Consider the following 23,352-nt stretch of genomic DNA (forward strand, 5'->3'; position numbering starts at 1 on the left):
GAACGGTCAGCGATAAGTCAGAGGGAAGCAGGGAATGAAGGGAGGGGTAAGGAGGATGCTGTGCTCTGACATATTACATCATACAGCTGCTGAGAATGAAACTAGTCACAAAAGTTCACATGAAATACCCCGACCGGACTTCCCTTTCTCTTTATTTAGATTTCGAGCACTCGTTCTCTTTCTCTGTTTCTTTTTGTATTTCTCTCTCTCTCTCTCTCTCTCTCTCTCTCTCTCTCTCTCTCTCTCTGTCTCTATCTCTTTCTTTCTCTCTCTCGCTCTCTTGTGAGCCATATCAGTCTCTCTCTCTCTCTGTCTTGCTCTTTAGTAAACCCTACATGTGATACTATGGTTACACTACTGTTGATTGATGCTCTCTCTCTCTCCCTCTCTCTCTCTCTCTCTCTAACTCTCTCTCTCTCTCTCTCTCTCCCTCCTTTCTAGAAGCTATAATATATTAGGCCAGTCTCTTTAAATGTCTTCGGCAGCCCTGGTTGTGTCTCAGTGATTTGGATCTGGCTTCTTTCCCTTCCCTTGCCTCCCCTTCTTCCCCAGGGGCAGAGTGGGTGCTCAGCCAGCGTCAACGGAGATGTCACAGGGGAGCCAAATGTATTAGGCTAATGTTATGAGTGAATAACATTGCTGTAAACGCCCAGCGCGTCTCGCCACCGCTGCCACTACTCGCTACAGGGTGGCGGGCGGCAGGCTGTACCGCCACTGCAGCAGCTGCAGATAATCATCTCCAGCTCAGTAGCCGCAGCTAATAATCCCCCAGTATAATCTTCAATTGGAACCTCCGCGCTAATCTCTGACAGGAATTATCGCTACCGTTTAGAGTGTCTTGCGTCAGTTGTTACCCGGGTGCAGGCACATGTGTGTATGGGGGGGGTGGGGGGGGGGGGGGGTTGCTCGACAACACTGCGTGTGTGTGTGTGTGTGTGTGTGTGTGTGTGTGTGTGTGTGTGTGTGTGTGTGTGTCAGTTGTTACCCGGGTGCAGGCACATGTGTGTATGGGGGGGGTGGTTGCTCGACAACACTGCGTGTGTGTGTGTGTGTGTGTGTGTGTGTGTGTGTGTGTGTGTGTGTGTGTGTGTGTGTGTGTGTGTGTGTGTGTGTGTGTGTGTGTGTGTGCATGTGCGTGTGCGTGTGTGTGTATGTGTGTGTGTGGAGGCCAGTGGTCCACTGACTGGCTGGCTTTTTACATTTTTGAATTATGATAACTGAGCAGCAATTTAAGCTGTGGATTTCCTTGTTAGCAGACAGATTATGTACTATGTCGTGTTCCACAGCCTGGCTTCTTTAATGGGGAAAATAGGAGAAAAGCTTAATGGTGTTGGAGCTTGGAGGCTGCCAGACAGACAGCTGGCTTTGTGGAGACACACAATGGGGCAACGTTTCCTCAACGTTCCCTCTCGTCGCTGTCCTTCTAATAACACCTCTGCATCCATTCCCTTAGGCGGATAAAGCCAATATATTCTAGCCTGCCGGCCTCTTTGACTCGGTAAAGACTTTTGCCGGCACGTCTCCAGAGGAAAACGAGGGCTGCTGAAGTGTGAGACAGACTAATTCGCTTGTCAGGGCACTAGGGAGTTTTGTCAACGCCACATAACAGCCCCGTATTGTTCTTACTGCATAGTGACGCACACACTGTTACCCCTGTCGAGTTTGGTGTGGCCAACGTTTAGAAATAAATACCTACTTATTTCTGTTGAGGCTTTGTGAAGTAGTGATGTAACATTGTTGTCAAGCCTCAGTCCCTAGCTTCACTATCTGCTTATCTGTTGCTCACGGACATTCAGTAACTCCAACACAGATCTAGGATCAGCTTCCACCTCCTCCAAATCCTAACCTGGCAAAACCCCCAAACTGACCATAAATCAGCATCTAGGGCAACTTTATTTTACACCTGGGTCGTGTTCATTAGGCACCAAATGGAAGGAATATAATTTGATCTCTGAGAAATTAAGCTAATTGATTGGCCCTTTTAATTTATAGGATTCATATAATTTTCAATAAATATAGTACCTAACATCCAATTTGGACCATAATTATTTCTAACAGTGAGTAAGACATGAGGAATCATCCACAGACCAGTCACCCACAAACCTACCACACCCCGCACCAATCCCAACCCAACAACCAGTATACAGTATCAGTTCTCTATGTCTGACAAGTAGAACGGAGCTGCGCTTGGAGTATTGCTTCTTCAACCTTTGTGAATCTGTTGATGGTTTTATTCCCCTGTTCAGAGAAAATAGCTTGTATTCTTTACCATAAATTATTGTGAAGAACCAAGTTTTTCCCACTTGACGCTGCTGTTCCTGCTGCTGCCACCACACCCATTTCCTCTCGTCATGAGCAAAAGCTATTGGTTTATTACCCAAAGTTGAAAAGACAATATTGTGATCCATTTGTGACCGACCAGCTCGATTCGGTCTTAAGTAGCAACATTTAAAATTGTGTTTTTTACATAGAATCGAAGTCGTAACTCAGAGCAAGCACAATGGTATATCATACACTACAGTTTCTGAATAACACTTTGTGACATCGGCTGATGTAAAAAGGGCTTTAGAAATACATTTGATTGATTGAATGGGAAAGTAATGCTGCTTTGAAAGTTGATAAACTTGTAACCCCACTTTTGAGAAAATAGCCCTTGAATGTTTTTGTACACGTACTGGAAAGTTCTTTGTCAGCACCCATTCAGCATTGTTCACACCCTCTTAAGCCTTAGCCCCGCCCATCTCTTTAAGGATTCACATACATGACATCGGCAGCCTGGTGGTCCAAAATAGCATAACTGGTGTATTTTAACACCAATAAACCCATCAGTTTAAAAATGTATTTACTAACCAGGCAACTTAAAGCAACTTAACAACACTTTGGTTCATTTCTAGCTTGTTAGCTAGCAAGCTAATGTTAAAATACAAGAAAATAAACTCACAACAACAAGTTAACGGCAAGCAAATTACAGAAAATAGCTTATGGTTGTGAGTGTGACAAAATAAAAGCAGGGCATTCTACCAGAGAATTTTTGAGTTTGGACACTGTCTCGTTGGCCTAACGTTATAATCTAATTTGACTTTAATGCAGGTCATTTTGTTCTTCACATTACCGTCGCTGGTAAACACACACTGTATCAAATCAAATCAAAGTTTATTTGTCACATGCACAGAAAACAGAATGTGTAAACGGTACAGTGACATGGTACCTTGCATAGTGGAATATATTGTTTAGACATGCAGCTAGCTAGCTACAAAATGAACCATAATCCCAACTCATAATGTTACTACGCTGCATCAACCTGCAGGTAGCTAACCAACTAGATTCAATGTTAGCTAACTAGCTAGCTAACGTTAGGCTATAACTAGCAATGCAAATGGCTCTGAAATACAAATAATATTACTACACAGGTCATACACGTAATGTTAGCTAGTTAGCCAGCCAGCTAACGTTAGCTAGCTGGCTAACAGTACAATTTAACTTACAATGAAAATTACTTTCTGACTAAATTAAAAACGAACAGTACCAGTCATAGGTTTAAACACACCTACTCATTCCAGGGTTTTTCTTTATTTTTACTATTTTCTACATTGTAGAATAATAGTGAAGACATACAAACTATGAAATAATACATATGGAATCATAAAGTAACCAAAAAAGTGTTAAACAAATCAAAATATATTTTATATTTGAGATTCTTCATAGTAGCCACCCTTTGCCTTGATGACAGCTTTGCACATTCTCTCAACCAGCTTCATGAGGTGTTCACCTGGAATGCATTGCAATTAACAGGTGTGCCTTGTTAAAGTTAATTTGTGGAATTTCTTTCCTTCTTAATGCGTTTGAGCCAATCAGTTGTGTTGTGACAAGGTAGTGGTGGTATACAGAAGATAGACCTATTTGGTAAAAGACCAAGACCATATTGTGGCAAGGACAGCTCAAGTAAGCAAAGATAAATGACAGTCCATCCTTACATTAAGACTTAAGACATGAAGGTCAGTCTATCCGGAAAATATCTTTGGTCTGATGAGTCCAAATTTGAGATTTTTCGTTCCAACCGCCATGTCTTTGTGAGACGCAGAGTAGGTGAACGGATGATCTCCTCATGTGTGGTTCCCGCCGTGAAGCATGGAGGAGGAGGTGTGGGGTTGCTTTGCTGGTGACACAGTCAGTGATTTATTTAGAATTCAAGGCACACTTAACCAGCAGGGCTACTACAGCATTCTGAATCGATATGCCATCCCATCTGGTTTGCGCTTAGTGGGAGAACCATTTGTTTTTCAACAGGACAATGACCCAACACACCTCCATGCTGTAAGGGCTATTTTACAAAGAAGGAGAGTGAAAGAGTGCTGCATCAGATGACCTGGCCTTCACAATCACCCGACCTCAACCCAATTGAGATGGGTTGGGATGAGTTGGGCTGCAGAGTGAAGGAAAAGCAGCCAACAAGTGCTCAGCATATGTGGGAACTCCTTCAAGACTGTTGGAAAAGCATTCCAGGTGAAGCTGGATGAGAGAATGCCAAGAGTTTGCAAAGCTGTCATCAAGGCAAAGGGTGGCTACTTTGAATAATTTGTTTAACAGTTCATTGGTTACTTTATGATTCCATATGTGTTAATTTATAGTTTCGATGTCTTCACTGTTATTTTACATTGTAAAAAATAAAGAAAAACCCTTGAATGAGTAGTTGTGTCCAAAAGTTTGACTGGTACTGTATAATATCTGAAAATGAGTCTAGCTAGACGCTCTTGCCTGTAGTCGTGGATGAACGCTTCTCCCTCTCTGTCACGGATGCCACGGTTGCACTTAGTTTAAAGAGGTATTTGTATTTATTAGGATCCCCATTACATAATGTGTCCCTGAACAAAGGGGGGTGAAAATCAAAAGTAACAGTCAGTTTCTGGTGTGGCCACCAGCTGCATTAAGTACTGCAGTGCATTTCCTCTTCATGGACTGCACCAGATTTGCCGTTCTTGCTGTGAGATGTTACCCCACTCTTCCACCAAGGCACCTGCAAGTTCAGACATTTCTGGGGGGAATTGCCCTAGCCCTCACCCTCCGATCCAACAGGTCCCAGATGTGCTCAATGGGATTGAGATCCAGGCTCTTCGCTGGCCATGGCAGAACACTGACATTCCTGTCCTGCAGGAAATCATGCGCAGAACGAGCAGTATGGCTGGTGGCATTGTCATGCTGGAGGGTCATGTCAGGATGAGCCTGCAGGAAGGGTACCACATGAGGGAGTTGGATGTCTTCCCTGTAATGCACAATGTTGAGATTGCCTGCAATGACAACAAGCTCAGTCCAATGATGCTGTGACACACCGGCCCAGACCATGACGGACCCTCCACCTCCAAATCCATCCCGCTCCAGAGGACAGGCCTCGGTGTAACGCTCATTCCTTCGACGATAAACACGAATCCGACCATCCACCCTGGTGAGACAAAACCGCGACTCGTCAGTGAAGAGCACTTGTTGCCAGTCCTGTCTGGTTCAGCGACGGTGGGTTTGTGCCCATAGTCGACGTTGTTGCCGGTGATGTCTGGTGAGGACCTGACTTACAACAGGCCTATTACGGAGTGTTACTGCTGGTGTTGTTACACGTGGTCTGCCACTACGTGGACAATCAGCTGTCTGTCCTGTCTCCCTGTAGCGCTATCTTAGGCGTCTCACAGTGCGGACATTGCAATTTATTGCCCTGGCCACATCTGCAGTCCTCATGCCTCCTTGCAGCATGCCTAAGGCACGTTCACGCAGATGAGCAGGGACCCTGGGAATCTTTCTTTTTGTGTTTTTCAGAGACAGTAGAAGGGCCTCTTTAGTGTCCTAAGTTTTCATAACTGTGACCTTAATTGCCTACCGTCTGTAAGATGTTAGTGTGTTAACGACCGTTCCACAGGTGCATGTTCATTAATTGTTTATGGTTCATTGAACAAGCATGGGAAACAGTGTTTAAGCCCTTTACAATGAAGATCTGTGAAGTTATTTTGATTTTTATGAATTATCTTTGAAAAACAGGGTCCTGAAAAAGGGAGTTTACTGTGCGCCTACCATAGCCTGTTCTAGACTTTGGGACTGTGAAGAGACCTCTGGTGGCATGTCTTGTGGGGTATGCGTGGGTGTCCAAGCTGTTTCCAAGTATTCTAATGTTAGCTCTCTGTGTATCATTGAGGGCCAGCCATGCTGCCCTGTTCTGAGCCAATTACAATTTTCCTAAATCCCTCTTTGTGGCAACTGACCACACGACTGAACATTAGTCTAGGTGTGACAAATCTAGGGCCTGTAGGACCTGCCTTGTTGATAGTGTTGTTAAGAAGGCAGAGCAGCCTTAGCTACTGTTGTATCAATATGTTTTGACCATGACAGTTTAAAATACAGGTTTACTCCAAGCAGTTTAGTCACCTCAACTTGCTCAATTTCCACATTATTATTTACGAGATGTAGTTGAGGTTTAGAGTTTAGTGAATGATTTGTCCCAAATAAAATGCTTTTAGTTTTGGAAATATTTAGAACTAACATTTTCCTTACTACCTATTCGGAAACTAACTGCAGCTCTTTGTAAAGTGTTGCAGTCATTTCAGTTGCTGTAGTAGCTGACGTGTATAGCGTTGACTCATCCACATACATAGACACACTGGCTTAACTCAAAGCCAGTGGCATGTCGTATATAAAGATAGAAAAAAGTAAGGGGCCTAAACAGCTACCCTAGTGAATTCCTGAATCTACCTGGATTATGTTTGAAAGGCTTCCATTAAAGAACACCTTCTGTGCTCTGTTAGACAAGTAACTATTCATCCACATTATAGTAGGGGGTGTAAAGCCATAACACATACGTTTTTCCAGCAGCAGACGATAATGTCAAAAGCTGCACTTGAAGTCTAACAAGACAGCCCCCACAATAATTTGATCATCAATTTCTCTCAGCCAATCATCAGTCATTTGTGTAAGTGCTGTGCTTGTTGAGTGTCTTTCCCTATAAGCGTGCTGAAAGTCTGTTGTCAAACACAATGTTTTCCAGAAGTTTACTAAGGGTTGGTAACAGGCTGATTGGTCGGCTATTTGAGGGGCTTTACTATTCTGGGGTAGCGGAATTAGCTTCCCTCCAGGACTGAGGGCACACACTAACCAGTAGGCTTAAATTGAAGATGTGGCCAATAGGAGTGGCAACATTGTCCGCTATTGTCCTCAGTAATTTTCCATCCAGATTGTCCGACCCCTGTGGCTTGTCATTGTTGATAGACAACACACATTTTTTCACCTCTTCCACACTGACTTTATGGAATTCAGAAGTACTATTCTTGTCTTTCATAATTTGGTCAGATATACTTGGATGTGTACTGTCAGTGTTTGTTGCTGGCATGTCATACCTAAGTTTACTTATCTTGCCAATGGAAATATATTTAAGTAGTTGGCAACATAGTGGGTTTTGTGATGAATGAGACATCTGACTCAATGAATGATGGCGCCGAGTTTGCCTTTTTACTGCAGACAGGGGTTTCTTTTTTCAACCTCATTCGTTATGTTTGCAATCAGACTCTAGAATCACCTTAGCTATCATACTCTGCTTCCACCGGGCATTCCACTGATTTCAAAACTCTGTTCTCCAGAAAGTGGAGCGCAACACTATTGCAGTTATTTGTGTGTGGTGGCAGTATTAGCAACCGTGGCATCTACCGGGCAAAAATGGATACTTTCACACTAATTGATTTAATCGACCCTGAACAAACGCAAATTTCAGCCTGTGATGACCTCTGACCTCTATCATTTGACCATGTCCTTTGTCCAATCAGATGGTCTAATGAGTGAGGGGGAGTTCCTGGACATAACAGAGATCAAGCGGCATCAGGCGGAGGAGTTTGAGTGCATCACTAACAACGGAGTGACGCAGCCCGACATACGCAAGGTCAAGGTCACCGTCAACTGTGAGTGTCCCTACAAACCACAAAACACATGCATGCACTCACAGACACACAGACAGACAAAGAAACAATCACAGACACAGACATCCCACACATGGTATAAGACAATACTATACTGAACAAAAATATAAACGCAACATGCAACAATTTAAAATATTTTGCTGAGTTACAGTTCAGATGAGGAAATCAGTCAATTCAATTAACTTCATTAGGTCCTAGTCTATGGATTTCACATGACTGGTTACAGATACCGTTAAAAACAAATGGGCAAAATGGGCCTCAAAATGGGCCTCAGGATCTCGTCATGGAATTTTTGTGCATTCAAATTGCCAATCGATAAAATGCAATTATATTCGTTGTCCGTAGATTATGCCTGCCCATACAATAACCCCACTGCGTCCATGGGGCACTCTGTTCGCAATGTTGACATCAACAAACCACTCGCCAAGAGGGTGCAAAGGGTGGCTATTTGAAGAATCTCAAATATAAAATATATTTTGATTTGTTGAACACTTTTTTGGTTTCTACATGATTCCATATGTGTTATTTCATAGTTTTGATGTCGTCACTATTATTCTGCAACGCAGAAAATATTTTTTAAAATACAGAAAAACCCTTGAATGAGTAGGTGTTCTAAAACGTTTGTATGTCTTAATCATTTTATATGCCGTGTATTTATCAACCTCAACCTTTCTCGACCTTGAAGGTCACTGAGCCTTTCTTTGTCTGAGCTTAACTTTTAATCACTGTCGTTGTGTACATATGTTAAAGATTTCTCTCACTTCTCCTTCCTTCTTCCTTGTTCAGACCCTCCCATGATCACAGACGTGAAGAACATGCCAGCCCAGCTGGGAAAGACGGCCATTTTGCGCTGTGAGGCAATGGCAGTACCCACAGCCTCCTTTGAGTGGTACAGAGACGACCGCAGGTAAGAAATATACCTCCTCCTTCTCCTCCTTTTCCTTCACTTTTTCTCTAATAGGACTGTTTTGCTAGCACAGACTGGAATTTGTTCCGGGAATTCATCCAATGGCATTGAGGAGTATACCACCTCAGTCACCGGCTTCATCAATAAGTGCATCGATATCCAACCAGAAGCCATGGATTACAGGCAACATCTGCACTGAGCTAAAGGCTAGAGCTGCCGCTTTCAAGGTAGCGGGACACTAATCCGGACGCTTATAAGAAATCCCACTATGCCCTCAGACGAACCATCAAACAGGCAAAACGTCAATACAGGACTAAGATTGAATCCTACTACACCAGCTCTGATGCTCGTCGGATGTGGCGCAAGCCTACCAGACGGGCATTTTATGCTCGCTTCGAAGCAAGCAACAGTGAAGCATGCATGAGAGCACCAGCTGTTCCAGACGACTGTGTGATCACTCTCTCCGTAGCTGATGTGAGCAAGACCTTAAAACTGGTCAACATGACTGGTATAAAAACTGCTCGGCATCCGACCGTCAGGCGCTACAGAGGGTAGTGCGTACGGCCCAGTACATCACTGGGGCCAAGCTTCCTGCCATCCACGACCTATATACTAGGCGGTGTCAGAGGAAGGCCCAAAAAAGTATAGGTCCAAAGTCTAGGTCCAAAAGGCTCCTACCCCCAAGCCATAAGACTATTTGCATTGACCCCCCCCCCCCCCCCCCCCCACCCCTTTGTTTTTACACTGCTGCTACTCGCTGTTTATTATCTATGCATAGTCACTTTACACCTACCTACATGTACAAATGACCTAGTAAATATTTTCTTAACTCTATTTTCTTAAATCTGCATTGCTTGTTAAGGGCTTGTAGTTAAGCATTTCACGGTTGTATTTGGCGCATGTGACAAATGCAATTTGATTTGATTTAATAGGTTTAGGTCGATTTATTTCCTGTACTGCTAACACATCCTTTCAGATATAAACAAAGTTATTTCTCTTCATCTGTCGCTCTCTCATCCCCTCACTCTACCCCTCTCTATCTATCTACCTCCCCCCGCTCTCTTCGTCCCACCCTCTCTCTCCATCTGTCGCTCTCTCATCCCCCCTCTCTACCCCTCTCTATCTATCTACCTCCCCCCGCTCTCTTTGTCCCGCCCTCTCTCTCCATCTGTCGCTCTCTCATCCCCCCTCTCTACCCCTCTCTATCTATCTACCTCCCCCCGCTCTCTTTGTCCCGCCCTCTCTCTCCATCTGTCGCTCTCTCATCCCCCTACTCTACCCCTCTCTATCTATCTACCTCCCCCCGCTCTCTTTGTCCCGCCCTCTCTCTCCATCTGTTGCTCTCTCATCCCCCCTCTCTACCCCTCTCTATCTATCTACCTCCCCCCGCTCTCTTTGTCCCGCCCTCTCTCTCCATCTGTCGCTCTCTCATCCCCCCTCTCGACCCCTCTCTATCTATCTACCTCCCCCCGCTCTCTTTGTCCCGCCCTCTCTCTCCATCTGTCGCTCTCTCATCCCCCCTCTCTACCCCTCTCTATCTATCTACCTCCCCCCGCTCTCTTTGTCCCGCCCTCTCTCTCCATCTGTCGCTCTCTCATCCCCCTACTCTACCCCTCTCTATCTATCTACCTCCCCACCCTCTCTCTCCATCTGTCGCTCTCTCATCCCCCCTCTCTACCCCTCTCTATCTATCTACCTCCCCCCGCTCTCTTTGTCCCGCCCTCTCTCTCCATCTGTCGCTCTCTCATCCCCCCTCTCGACCCCTCTCTATCTAATTACCTCCCCCCGCTCCTTCTGTCCCGCCCTCTCTCTCCATCTTACCCACCTTTCTCCCTCTCTCTCTCTGTATCAGGCCGTTAGAGAGCGATAACACTCTGAGGATCAAGAACGAGAAGACGCGCTCACTGCTTCTCTTTACCAACGTGACGGACAAACACTTTGGCAACTACACTTGTTTTGCCTCCAACAGGCTGGGAGCCTCCAACGCCAGCATGCTGCTCTTCCGTGAGTCTCTTTAAGCATTCACACACACACAGACGTAAGCATGCATACGTAAACACAGATAGCCACATGCAGACACACACACATGCATACATACCGCAGGAGGTTGGTGACACCTGAATTGGGGAGGACAGGCTTTTGGTAATGGCTGAAAAAGAATAAGTGGAATGGTATCAAATATGGAAACCATGTGTTTGATATGATTCCACTCGCTCAATTCCGGACATTATAATGAGCCGTCCTCCCCTCAGCGGCCTCCTGTGATGCATACACACACAGACTCACATACTATACTGCACATACACATGCACGCACACACGCTTCCATACATGTGTCTAAGCTCATTCTACTTCACTCAATCACACAAGTGTGCACACATACTTAGAGAAGGAAACCAATGCAAACACACACCTAGTCACACACTGCATTGCCCCATCCCCATCTCTCTTCCTCTCCCTGCTCACGGTGATTTTCTCATTGCCCTCCCTCCTTCCCCAATCCCTCCTTCCATCTTGCCATCTCTATATTCGCCGCCCCATTACACCAAATAGCTTTTCTCCTCCATTTCTCCCTCTGTTCTGTCCTGTTCTGTTACCCCAGGAAGTTGTCGTTTCTCTCCTTCTCTCTCCTCCCGTCTTACATTAGCCCTCCCCAATGAGCGATTTCCAACACTGTGTTCTCTCGCTCCCTCTATCCCTCCCTCTCTCCCGCCTTCCACGCTCTGGCATTACCATCTTAAGTGAGCCCCTTCATCTCCTCCCTTTCTCTTCTTTCATTCCCTTGTTCTGCCGTTTCCTCGGCAAGTCTCCCTCCAATGACTCACCCCCAGTCAGCCTCATACATCCTTCTGCGCCGCCTTCCTCCATTCCCTCCTCTGTCGGCCTCTGTGTCTTATCTCGCCATCATCTGTCTTTCTCCTCTTCTTTTTTCTCCTAATCTTCCCCCTTCATCATTAGAAAAAGATGGGTCTGAACCGTCTGTACGAATGGGACACAGACCGAAAATCGAACCACTCTGACTAATATCAGATAGCTTCGGGGATGGTTTTACACTCTGTCCCTGTCATTGCACTCAGACTTCATTCCTATCCCAAAATGTTTTACCTCTTTTTACTTGTAGCTTACGTTTTCTCTGGTTGTTTCCTTTTCCCCTTACGAATTGTTCTCCACTCTTATTTCCCTCGCTTTCCTCTCTCTTTCTGGTGCCTGTCCTTCTCTCCCGGGCCCCTTGATGCAGGGCCAGGAGCCGTGTACGGGCGAGGCGTGGCCGTCAACGTGGGGGTGAGTGCGGGTGTTGGCTTTTGGCTTTGCCTCTCTGTCTCTCTCCTGATGAAGGTCTAAGAGCTTTTCCCAGAAGTCCCATCCCGCCTGCGGAAGGAAGAAGGAATTTATTTAATTACGAACCCATCACTGTGAAACAAAAATAATATGCATTATTCCAGGAGCCATTGACGCATCGCATCTCACACCCACACCAACTCCCCCCTCGCTACCTATATTGCCACCATCACCATACCACTCTCTCTCTTCATCCTGTTTCCAATGAGGGTCACCATGGTGATGTCTATAATGTGTTTAGTAAGAATGATAATTGTGATGATGATGAAAACAGATATTTAACACCAGGATAATACTATTACAAATCTAAATCATGACTGATCTACAATAATGTTCATGGACGTTTGGAAACTCGGAACAAACTATTTACGGTTGGAACTACTCTATAATGAAAATGATTCGTTATTCTGATAAGGGTCACGTGACCTTGTTGAAAGCTGTCCATTGGCCCATTGCTCCTGTGACATTTGACCCTATGATCATACAAGTACCATTTTATTCCGTTTTTAACCATGTGGCAGTGTATATGACGCGGCTGCTGCGAATGATGTCAAAACACACATGAAGGGTGGGCCGTGGGGGTTCTATAAAGCCTTTGCCCTTCTAGTGCATCCCTTTGGGATCTCAACCAAGAAGAAGCATGTGAGAAGACCCACTTCACCCCCCCTCCATCCACCCCCCACCCCTCTTTAAAAAAAACTCGTCCTCTGCCCACGCCCTCCCCCCATCGATAAGGTGGTTTGTGCTCCGTCCCGTGTGTAAATATAATGCAGTACAGAGGCCATGCCGTTACTAGAGGCAGTCTATCCACATCCAACCCTCCTTGGTTGGTGGCTAATGTAGTGGCTAATAAAATCTAAAATATCCCGCCAAACTACATTACCCATCAGCATCTATTACAGTTTTCGTAACCAGGAAGGGACTGTAGAAATAACAATCATGTCTCCTGCTTTGAAGGCGTTGACCAGTCATCCTCCTTCCTTGTCGCTTGTTGATAGCATGTACCGGTTAGAGATGTTTCTGTCGTGAAACCTCCCTCCCACTCCCCCTCCTCCCCTGTCCGTTTTACTCTGCAAGGTTAAACTGCTATAACTTTTTTGGTGTCGATAATAATACTGATGATGTTAATAAGTATTTAAATAAATATGAAAAGTAATTCCATGTGAGATACAAAAGAATACATGCTACTCCAGAGCTGACGAGCCGTGTGTGCTAAAAATATTTTGTACTCAATCCCTCGGAGAAATCACACTCATTGAACTGAACGACAACGACAAAAGAGGGAGTTGTAAGGTTTTCAAGTTGTGCTCTTTTTTGCCATGACAAGGACTTTAAAAACACATCGAAGCTGATCCCGAGGGAGTCTTTTCATCTGAGAGAGTCCGCAGTCAATGAAATGTAATATTGTTTGTATACGTGTATGTATTTAAACCTTTGTTTTCATGCTGTTAACTGTATAAAGCACATTACACATATTCAACCAGCTTTCATAGCGTGTCACTCTCCAGACAGACCAGCTCAATAGATCAATTATTCAAAGTGATGCATGTAAAGCAGCCGTCCCTGTAAGTCAGTCAGCCCCCGTATGGCAGGACAGGCGCACCAGGAGATAAAGATGTAATTAGCCACTACCTGTGGCTGGATAAGTGACGGGGCCTACACTCCCCGCCTCCCCCCATGTCCTTCCCGCCAGCCATAGACAAGCCCCATAAATCACGTTCAACCCTGGCCCCTGACAGGATCCTCCTCAAGGACACCCTCGTCCCTGTAAAGCAGACGCGGAGCGTCCTCACAAACCACCTCACCTGGGCCCTGATTGAACCCCCCCCCCCCCCCAGGGCTCAATTATCCAGCCACTTTACCTGCACAGATCAACCACCGAGACGTGCACTGTGAGGCTCGATGACACCCCAACCACCCAACCGCTGTCTCTCTGTCACGTCCTGCTGTGTCTATGTCTATATGCAAACTCCCCCATAGTGAACCAACCTGCATGGAGAGATGGGCTCACACTAGCAACTCTCTGACTACCCAAAATTCCTGTGACCTTACAGGAATATGCAGCATCTGTATTCAGTATTCTGCGAATAGCTGTCATCTTTTTTTTTGTTTGATTTAATTTTAACCAACAACATACCTGCTAACTCAAATATATAGGAGAGGCATCCAATCCGGCGGTGCTATGATATTTAAGGGTGCCCCTAACAATCTATTCAAGAATGGAACTGTTTTAGTAACACTATTGTATGAAGTGTGCTAATGTATGAAGAGATGTGAAGCCCTAGCGAGAGTGAATGTCCCCTTTAGCAGGAGGCTAGTCAATGAAAACCTGTTTGTCTCACTGAATACAGTGTGAGACGTGTTCTGTTGATGCCCGTTGCTCTATGCAATGTAGTCAGTCACTGGTATGTCTGAAGGGAAACACACAGACCCACTTGTGTTCGTCTTGTTTTGCTCAGACTCACAGGGCATTGATGGGTATCGATTTTCAAGCACAAGAGCAGGTTGTTTTGGTCAGTGATTCTGTTTTTCCTTCTTTGTCGTTTTCGATCCCCCTCTCTCACTCACGCTGTCTTTCTGTCTGTCTTCTCTCTTTCCCATACTCTGTCCCGTGTCAGCACCCAGCTCAATTTTGTCAGTGGAATAAACTTCTGCATGTACATACTCTGTCCTTGAAGAAAAAAACGAAATGAAAATAAGGAAAAACATACTGTCATGTTTCTCAATGTGGGTTTGAAAAAAAAGCATGTAAATGTTCGTTTTGGAGAGATTTTGAAAAACAAAAAGCTGTATCTTGTGTAAAGGCTTTAGGCTGGGGGAAAGGCTGGGGGATATGCTTTTAAATTCATGCAATGGAGGGTGAAATGTATGGTGGGCATTTTTAATAACCCCAAATAAGTTTGAGGGTCTCCATGAGTTCTTCATCAATGTGAAACTTAATCAGAGGACTGGAAATGGGAAAAGGAAGGATGCAGCGAATTCACTTCCTCGGTGGGTGTGAGAGGACCTCCACACACCGTGGGAAGAAGCCCAGACTGGTACAGACAAAGGTCTGAGGCAGAGGGAGATGGGATGACTCTGACCAGACAGTGAACTTTCTGTGGGGGAGAACGAGAAAAGACAAGGCAGACACTTGATAGGATAGCAGCTCAAGATAGAATTCCTAAAAAATGGCCACTGCCTCGTTCCGCCTGAGGGAGGACATACCACGGCGTAGTCTATGGTTACACCATGTAATATTAATGGCGTTAGCACTGCAATGATCACGAACACTGTCTGTGTACAGGCAGCATTTCATGACTCTATCTGCTAGCCTATCAATGAGCGTTTACACTTTATTGATATGGTGTGGTGTCAAATAGCTTGACCTGTAATTACAGCACAGAGACATGCTGTATGATTCTAATGGACGTAAGTGGTGTAATTACATGTAGTTCATCACCCCCAATAAATGGGGGCGGTGCTAGTTCTACGGGCGCCACTCGAGCATTGCTAAGCAGCACTTTTTGGCTTATGTTGATGTACATAATATAAACTATCTTGCTTCATTTATATATGAGATTATTTCAATGTTTTGAAGACAATTATAACCATATTTGGGTGGTGTATTTTTTTATTTATGAATGACAAGCCTAGCGGTATATGAAAATACAGTGGTAGAGTAGCAGTAGAAGCTAGATAACTGTACATTCAGTCTCCGTTTGAGTGTACTCGTTTTTTTAAGTTGTGTATCTGTGTTAGATCTTGAATCACCATAAGCACTATATTCCAGTCCACATTAAACAGTTCCTTTACAGACTTTCAGTTCCAAATGCAAATGGTTAATCGATACATTGGACTGGATCGCTTGAAATAGAGCAATTTCTCCCCAGGCTCACTTTACCGGGGCCCAAAGACTGAATTGTCAAGTGTCTATATTAAGGCCTTAGAATAGAGAGCATCATTTATCATTCCTTGATACAAGACACCCCTAATTGCGCATTGATTTTCTCCCCATCTCCGAAAACATTTTGGCCGAGCTATATTGTCAACGAAGGTAACTATTTGTTTAGAGAACATACCATGAAGAATGAGACGTTTGTTTTATTTTCCTGTCAGTTGAAAGAGTAGCTCGTCAAGGCGCATTTTGTTCTTTTTGTTCTTTCTGATAATGAGATGTCTAACAATTGTCTGTATAATGGCACCTTCTAGTACATTATATTTTATTATTGTACTCAATTAAATAAATGATTGATACCAAATGTTAATTTTGGAAATGTCAGTACCTATCGATACTGTGTATCTAGAGACTTATGTCTGACAAACACAGCCGACTCTTTGGTAGGAGTAGAGTCTAGAACGATAGGATGTACAATAGAGCAAGATGAGATAAAGGGGAATAGAACCGTAGCCATGATAGTATTTGGTCAATATTCAACTAAGATGATAAATTATCAGAAATATGTCAGATTTTCAGTACCGGTACTATGTATCTGTAATACATAAGAAGATGTGTCTTATTGAGGGACAGACTCATTGATATATAAATGATTTCCTTAGTACCAGCCAGGTCTCTCCAGCTTTTGTCCTTCACACCATAGTCCACTAGCTAGATAACAATGTGTTATCCTAATGAGCTATTGTTCACCAGCTAATCTAAAGGCCTGTTCAATTCCTATGAGCAGAGTCAACGCTGTGAGTGTATTTCAGCTCCAGTAGATTTCCATTAGCTGTACTAATGAGTGCATCGATACACAGCATGCTGGACTGAGGTGAGCTACATGATGAAAATAGGTCGTTATTGGGTTAACATGCTGACTACATGTTGCCAAGCAGAGGAAGTGATATTTGCCTTGACTCACTGAAGAATCAACTTGGAAGTTGAATGAGGTAGCAAGGTACTATATAGTAAGTTGGTAGTAGTTGAATTGATAGATACACAAGGACAGAATATATAGGAAAAAAAGATAGAGTTATGTAGAGAGGTGGATATTTTGTTAGTTTATCGTTTCTATTCTGAATTCTAATTAGGATATATTATTATTCATGTAAAACATTGACAGTGTTTGTTTGTGTGGATAGTGGGTTAAAGTAATACTTGCGAGCCACAGAGGCAAGAGCAGCAGTCACTCACTCCCACCTCCATCCATACAAACCGGCAGGGACTACAGATGGTTGCTTGTCAATCACCCTCTCCTTTCTAAGAATGTAGCTAGTGGCTAATTAACAGTGTACCAGTGTTGGTCCATCTACAGCTGGAACAACAAGGGAGTCTGCACACTACTAGGCAACAATGGAGGTGCCCACCAGCCAGCCTCCTTAGTCATTAGAAGCCTGCCTAACATCTCCAACACTGAGTGCCCCTTTACTTGGCCTTTGTGAGTCACCAGCACAAATCTGACATTTTGCCTGTCAATCAACTGGGTAAATATTGGTTGCCATGGCGAAAACTGACAATGGAACTATATATTTTTCTTGTCGAATGACATCATCAAGTGATGTTCTGGCTTGTGTTCATAGGATAAAATGGGAGAGAACCTGTACGGTGTGACTAAGTCGCAAACTGTCTGAAACTGTCCTATTAATGTGAGATGTATAGATTTGAATTTATGACACAATATAAGATTGGGTTGTCATGACACTGTTGTTTCACCAGAACAATTTTGAAACTTCTGAAAAACTATGACAATCAGGTAATAACAATTAACAAAGACAAATGACATTTTTGTCAGTGCGAGAACTAATAACAAATATTAGGTTGTTTTAGCAATCCAGTGGATGAATCTACTCTAGAATGCTTGGTTAGTGTTTGCGGACATCGTATGGAGATGTCATGCCCATCTCTCTCTCTCGATGCACCTCTGGCCCACTTCCTCCTCCCTCCTCCTTTCCCTCAATGTGGAGAAAACCTTCCACCTGTGCCCCCCCCATGCCAATCCCACTGCCTGCTGCCTTGCCACCTCTCTGTATGCCGGGTTCCAACCCTGGTAAATCTGTGTTATTGATTTGTGAGTGTGTGTGTCCGTGTGTGTGTGTGTGGATTATCTGACCTTCACATGGCAGGCATGTTGGTTTCAATCTACCCCTGGACCTCAACATTATTATTTCTGTCTGTGTTGACTTTTCAAGATTGCATCGATATAACTTACTGAACAAAACAGAGGAACACAAACAGCATCGTCTTCCATCTTGACATATTTCTGTGCAGTGAAGCGATGATGATTATGACGACTCTTTTGATTCATTTGATCTCTGTTCTGTCTCTGTTTTTGTCCTTTCTAAGTGTGTGGACAATTTTTCCCCCCAAATCTATAGAAGTGGAGTTAAAAAAATAAAATATATCAGAGGGAGAAAAATCAATAAAATATGTTGTTTTTAACAGAACTCTGTGTGAGTGTTTGATTGCTGTCGTTGTTTAATGTGATATGTTGTTGCCTTCTCAGCCCCTGTGGTTGGAAAGCGGGGTTAGGTGAGCTGAGTTTCCTGAGTTTGGTTCCAGCAACAGAGTCAAACCTTTCACATTTGCTTGATGCCACTACAAAGTTGTACATTGGCTTTTTGAACAGGAGTAAACCATGAGGATATTTCAATAGAGAAGAAAACAGTCAGCTGAACGTCCAACATCTAGTAATACATCATCAAAATGACCTTATAGAATTCTATAAATTATTTACACACTTTCAAAGAGAGTAAAGATCACTGAGAGATGGATGGAAACTGCAGTTTACCAATACATGTCAGAAACAGTTGCCAAATGTTATGCAAATGTTTCTGTTGAGGTGCACAGAGTAGGCCAGTCCCCACTTGTCTTGTTTATGGGATGGGGAACACATTTAATCCAGTGAAAGGGCTATAAGAGGCTGTTTGTTTCCATTTTTGTCAAGTTGTTGTTCTTGCTTCTGGCTGTGAGTGGTACAGGTTCGGGGGTCAGCTTTTGGGTGAGGTCAAAGCTGTGGTAAAACTAAGTGGACACTGGAGTCAACTAAAGTAAACACAAAGTAAACTCGGAGTGTCGTTTTTAAATGCTTTACCTAAACATTAGACTGATGACGATGAGTCGCACCACTCATATTCTAAAGTCTCCTATACATGAAGTATGACATACTGCACTATTCTCTTATTCATCAGAACCCGTGTAAACCATACAAAACCTGCTCTTCTACATATTCTTCTACAAAAACGTTCATAATAAAAATAAACCAAACTTTTTGTACTTGAAACTAATTTCAGCTTAGATGGTTTGAAATGAGAGAGAATCTCAAATGTTGACATTTTATTCCTCGCACATGAACCACTTTGTTGTTAAGTAATTAGCTAACTGACATTCTGTTCAATGAGCACCTTATCATTGTGAAATAGACTGATGGTTTTGCTTTGTTTGTTTCTGTACACTGCATTTTGCTTACTGTTGCATCGCGGTTTGTGCAGACACCAAGAGCGAGGCCTATTTGTCTGCTAAGACAGGCTCGTGTCGTCTTTGACGTAACAGGCGCTGAGATTTGTCTTGTTTTGGAGCGTGGCCTATTAATGAACATTGGAACATAAATGAAACAAAAAAAAACAAGCTGACATCTCATTGTCTTTGGAGGGAAGCTTGACATTCAAAGTCACTGTTCGAACAGTCCTGTCACCACTGGAGTTTGTAATGAGAAACAAACGCATGGCAAATATCCTGGACCTGTGTGTGCTTCTGTTGATAGCAGGCCCAATACCAGGTTAGTGTCTTCCAATCATACTAGGCTACCAATATTCTCACAAACAAATATATTTTTTCTATGTTCATGATTTTTCAGCATATTCCGTGTCATAATTAATATCTATTATACAATATCCCTAAGCATATTACAGAACATATACATTTACCTAATTGCATGAATTCTGCCTTTCTGTTTTGGCTTCAAGTCTTGCAATATCAAGACTCCTGTTGACAACACTAATGCTCTAATTACTTTCAGAAGTGTATAGAGTCATGAGTTGTTTGTTTGTCAAGATAAGATGACTAAATCTCATTAGTCAGGGAGAAAGTCACTCCAACTCACTAATTTTGACTTTAATAAAATACTGTGATCATCTCCAAATACACCTCAACATTGTGGGCAAGCTTTGTGGCAAATGCCGTTGAACTGAAGGTCTTGCTGTTTTTTTGTCAAAATGAAATATTCTGTCTTAACTTGATGAAGAAGCATTCACTGACTGTGTCCTCACTCAGCCCCATTAAGGATGGTAACAGCAGAGGGGTTAAAGGTGAGGCAGTGGCCCCCTTCACTCACTGTAATGCGGGGTCAGAGTGCCAACCTGTCCTGCCGTTTCGAGGCCACGTCCTACGGGGTGGACTGGTTCAAGATAGAGGGGGCCGAAAAGATCCCCATCCCAGATTCAGCTGGGCAGACGTCCCTGGTGATTACCGAGGTGTCCGTGGAGGATGCCGGTGTGTATTACTGCGAGGTCAACGTCCTACACAGAGATTCAGAGCGAGGGGGCGGCACAAAGCTCATTGTCCTGGGTAAGACAGAAGCAAATTAGCCTGGTCCCAAATCTGTTTGTGCTATCTTGACAACTCATATGGCCATTGCTTGGCATGATAATGACCATAGGATTAAGCTTTTTTTAAATTATTATTATTATATGGGACCAGGCTAAGAACTAGCTCTAATAAAAAATGTATACATCTGCCTTTATTCTTGGAATGTCTTATTGTAACTCATTAGAGTTTCTCATCATTTCTTCTGTCTTTGTTTGTGTTGTTGTTGTTGTCATTGTTGTAATTGTCTCTCATTTGTATCCTTTGAGAATCTGTTTGAACCCAAACGGTTTGCAGGGAGGTTATTACATTTAAACCAGTGGGCTATGCATCACCATAAAGAGGCCTAACCAAGCTCAAATCTCTAAAAATTCTAGTCACATGGAAATTTCCTTTCAGTTCATCTTTTTGCCTGAGTGGATTCGTGACAAATCCAGATATAATCACCATGGTACAATGCATTGTGGATTCTATTGATCTTTGCAGGGAATTGAAACTCACCACAGAACAAGGCAAAGAGGGATCGTGAAATGATTATGTGCAAACCCCTCATGCGAAAGAGAAGGTTCCTCTCAGGGTTTTTCCAGTGGGGTGCACTTTGCAAAGTCCTGCACCATTTACAGAACCATGAGTGTGTTGTTTGGCCACAACTGCATTACCAACATGGTTTGAATAGAATGTTGAAATAGTGAAATATGACATACAGTATAAAAATGGTTCAACGTCAACAATCTGACATATGTCTAACGAGCGGCTGGTAGCCTAGTGTATGACAGCATTGACCCAGTAACCGAAAGGTTGCTGCTTTGAATCCCTGAGCCGACTAAAAATCTGACGCCGTGCCCTTGAGCAAAGCACTTATTCCTAATTGCTCCTGTAAATCACTCTGGATAAGAGTGTCTGCTAAATTACTCAAATGTAAATGTCATGAGATAGATGGTATTGTATCACCCCCTTCCTGTGTCTCCTCCTACCCCTACTAGCACCCCCCTCTGCGCCCCAAATCCTCCTACAGGTCCCCTCGGACCCCCAGACGGACCAGTGGGCTCTCCTCTGCGTCACCGGTGGGTTCTACCCACACCACCTCACCCTAACCTGGACACACCAGAGTGGAGAAGATAGCCCCCACCACTTTATTGGCCGCAACTGCACCATTCACCCTGACTACCATGACGTCAACCAATCACACAGCCTAATTCCAAAGATCTCAACTAATTGGATGGGAGAGTGTTTACAGGTGACGGACAGCTCCAGAACGGAAGTGTATGTAATCAGTGTGCTGTCCCTCCCCCCGCGGGGGTCTGTGGATGCTGGGATCTTCTACACCTGTAGTGTGCAGGATCACCCTGCGCTGGACTCCCCCCTGTCTGCCTCCTTCACCTGGGGTGAGCTTTAGTTAACACTACTGAGAGGCTGTATATTTCACTGGGCTATTTCTCACATGGCTCAAATGTTTTTATACATCTGTGCTTCCACTACACACAGCTTCAGTCAGTCACGGGCCTTCAACGACTGCACATTGAATTCACCCTCAGGTCTGTCATCATCGTGTGAGTTCCATAACTGTATAACTTAACAGTTATGTTTGCATTGCCTTTTTTTTGTCTACGCTCACAGACGCAGACCCCAATGAGGTGATTGGATGCTTGAATATCCTTAAGGTCTGTGTCCTCTGTGGAGTGACTGTGGTGTTTTCCATTGCAAGTAAGTACTGTGTGGTTACACTCACAGGATCTCACAAGGATCATGGGAAAGGTAGTCATGTAAAATCATTGTATGGTCCACGTCTTGAGCATCAGTCAATTGGGTTGTTTTGGATTTTGTCTTTTTCTCCACAGCACTGACAAGTTTGTGTGAGAGACAAAAAAGACCTCGTGTGTCCCATGTCCTGTAAGTACACACACACAAGCATGCATGCACACATTCTGTTTTACAGCTCTATCTGTTCAGCTATCCATCATGGTGAGAAAAAGTCAACACTGACACACAATCCGTATTTGTCCAAATGAATGTCTTTCAGCAAATAAAGGGAGAAAACAAAGGACATGTGAGAGAAAGAAAACAAAAGGATCTGAACACACCAAGAGCATCCGATTTTCCGTAAATAATAGGCTACCCACGACAGCTTCTACACAGATCTTTACTGCATGATACATTTCCTGATCAGATGGCACACTTTTTATGACAACGAGTATGCTGGGTTTTAACTGAGGGACTTTTTTGGGGGTGGGGGGTGGACCAGTAGTTTTTTTCTATAAGCACATGCCACAGCGCTGTTTTAAAAAAAAAACTAGCTCCACTCTCTCTCACTTGTCCTCACATGATGTATATTCTACCCAGCCCACACATTCTGTAACATCCCCAAATCATAATGCAAAAACTGATGCTATGTGAAACTTTAGGTCTATTGTTTCCGTGTTGAACGGAAGCCATTTTGCAATCGTGCCACTGTGCTGCTGAATGCTTTTAGTAGTCATAATGTACTCTAGTGTCAAAATGAATGTCTCATGGATGGTATGCAACAATCAACTCAACCTCTGTTGGAGGTATAAGCCCTGAATAACCGGATGGAATCAAGTCAAAGCACTTCCTGGTGTGAAAGTATCGAGCCTACGGGTTTATGCTGGTGGTGTGGGCTTTCCTTGCACGTGTATAGTATACATG

General features: G+C 43.8%; 2 protein-coding genes across 2 annotated transcripts in view; both read left to right on the forward strand.

Moving 5' to 3' along the window:
• LOC110516825 (IgLON family member 5) overlaps positions 1–18,551 on the forward strand; it is a 159,680-nt gene extending 141,129 nt beyond the window's left edge. Inside the window, exons 5-8 of the mRNA XM_021595161.2 lie at positions 7,794–7,925; positions 8,730–8,850; positions 10,703–10,854; positions 12,088–18,551. Coding sequence (XP_021450836.2) covers positions 7,794–7,925; positions 8,730–8,850; positions 10,703–10,854; positions 12,088–12,191 — 509 coding nt within the window. The 3' untranslated portion in view covers positions 12,192–18,551. The remainder of the gene's footprint in view (positions 1–7,793; positions 7,926–8,729; positions 8,851–10,702; positions 10,855–12,087) is intronic.
• A 1,227-nt stretch (positions 18,552–19,778) lies between these two features.
• On the forward strand, positions 19,779–21,014 carry LOC118944509 (natural cytotoxicity triggering receptor 3-like). Its single transcript, XM_036964256.1, has 2 exons — positions 19,779–19,882; positions 20,377–21,014. Exons 1-2 carry the CDS (start codon positions 19,813–19,815, stop codon positions 20,688–20,690), a joined length of 384 nt encoding a protein of 127 aa, XP_036820151.1. The 5' UTR covers positions 19,779–19,812; the 3' UTR covers positions 20,691–21,014.
• The last annotated feature ends 2,338 nt before the right edge of the window (positions 21,015–23,352 follow it).

This window comes from Oncorhynchus mykiss, chromosome 3 (genome assembly GCF_013265735.2).
Source record: "Oncorhynchus mykiss isolate Arlee chromosome 3, USDA_OmykA_1.1, whole genome shotgun sequence".
Taxonomy (NCBI): domain Eukaryota; kingdom Metazoa; phylum Chordata; class Actinopteri; order Salmoniformes; family Salmonidae; genus Oncorhynchus; species Oncorhynchus mykiss.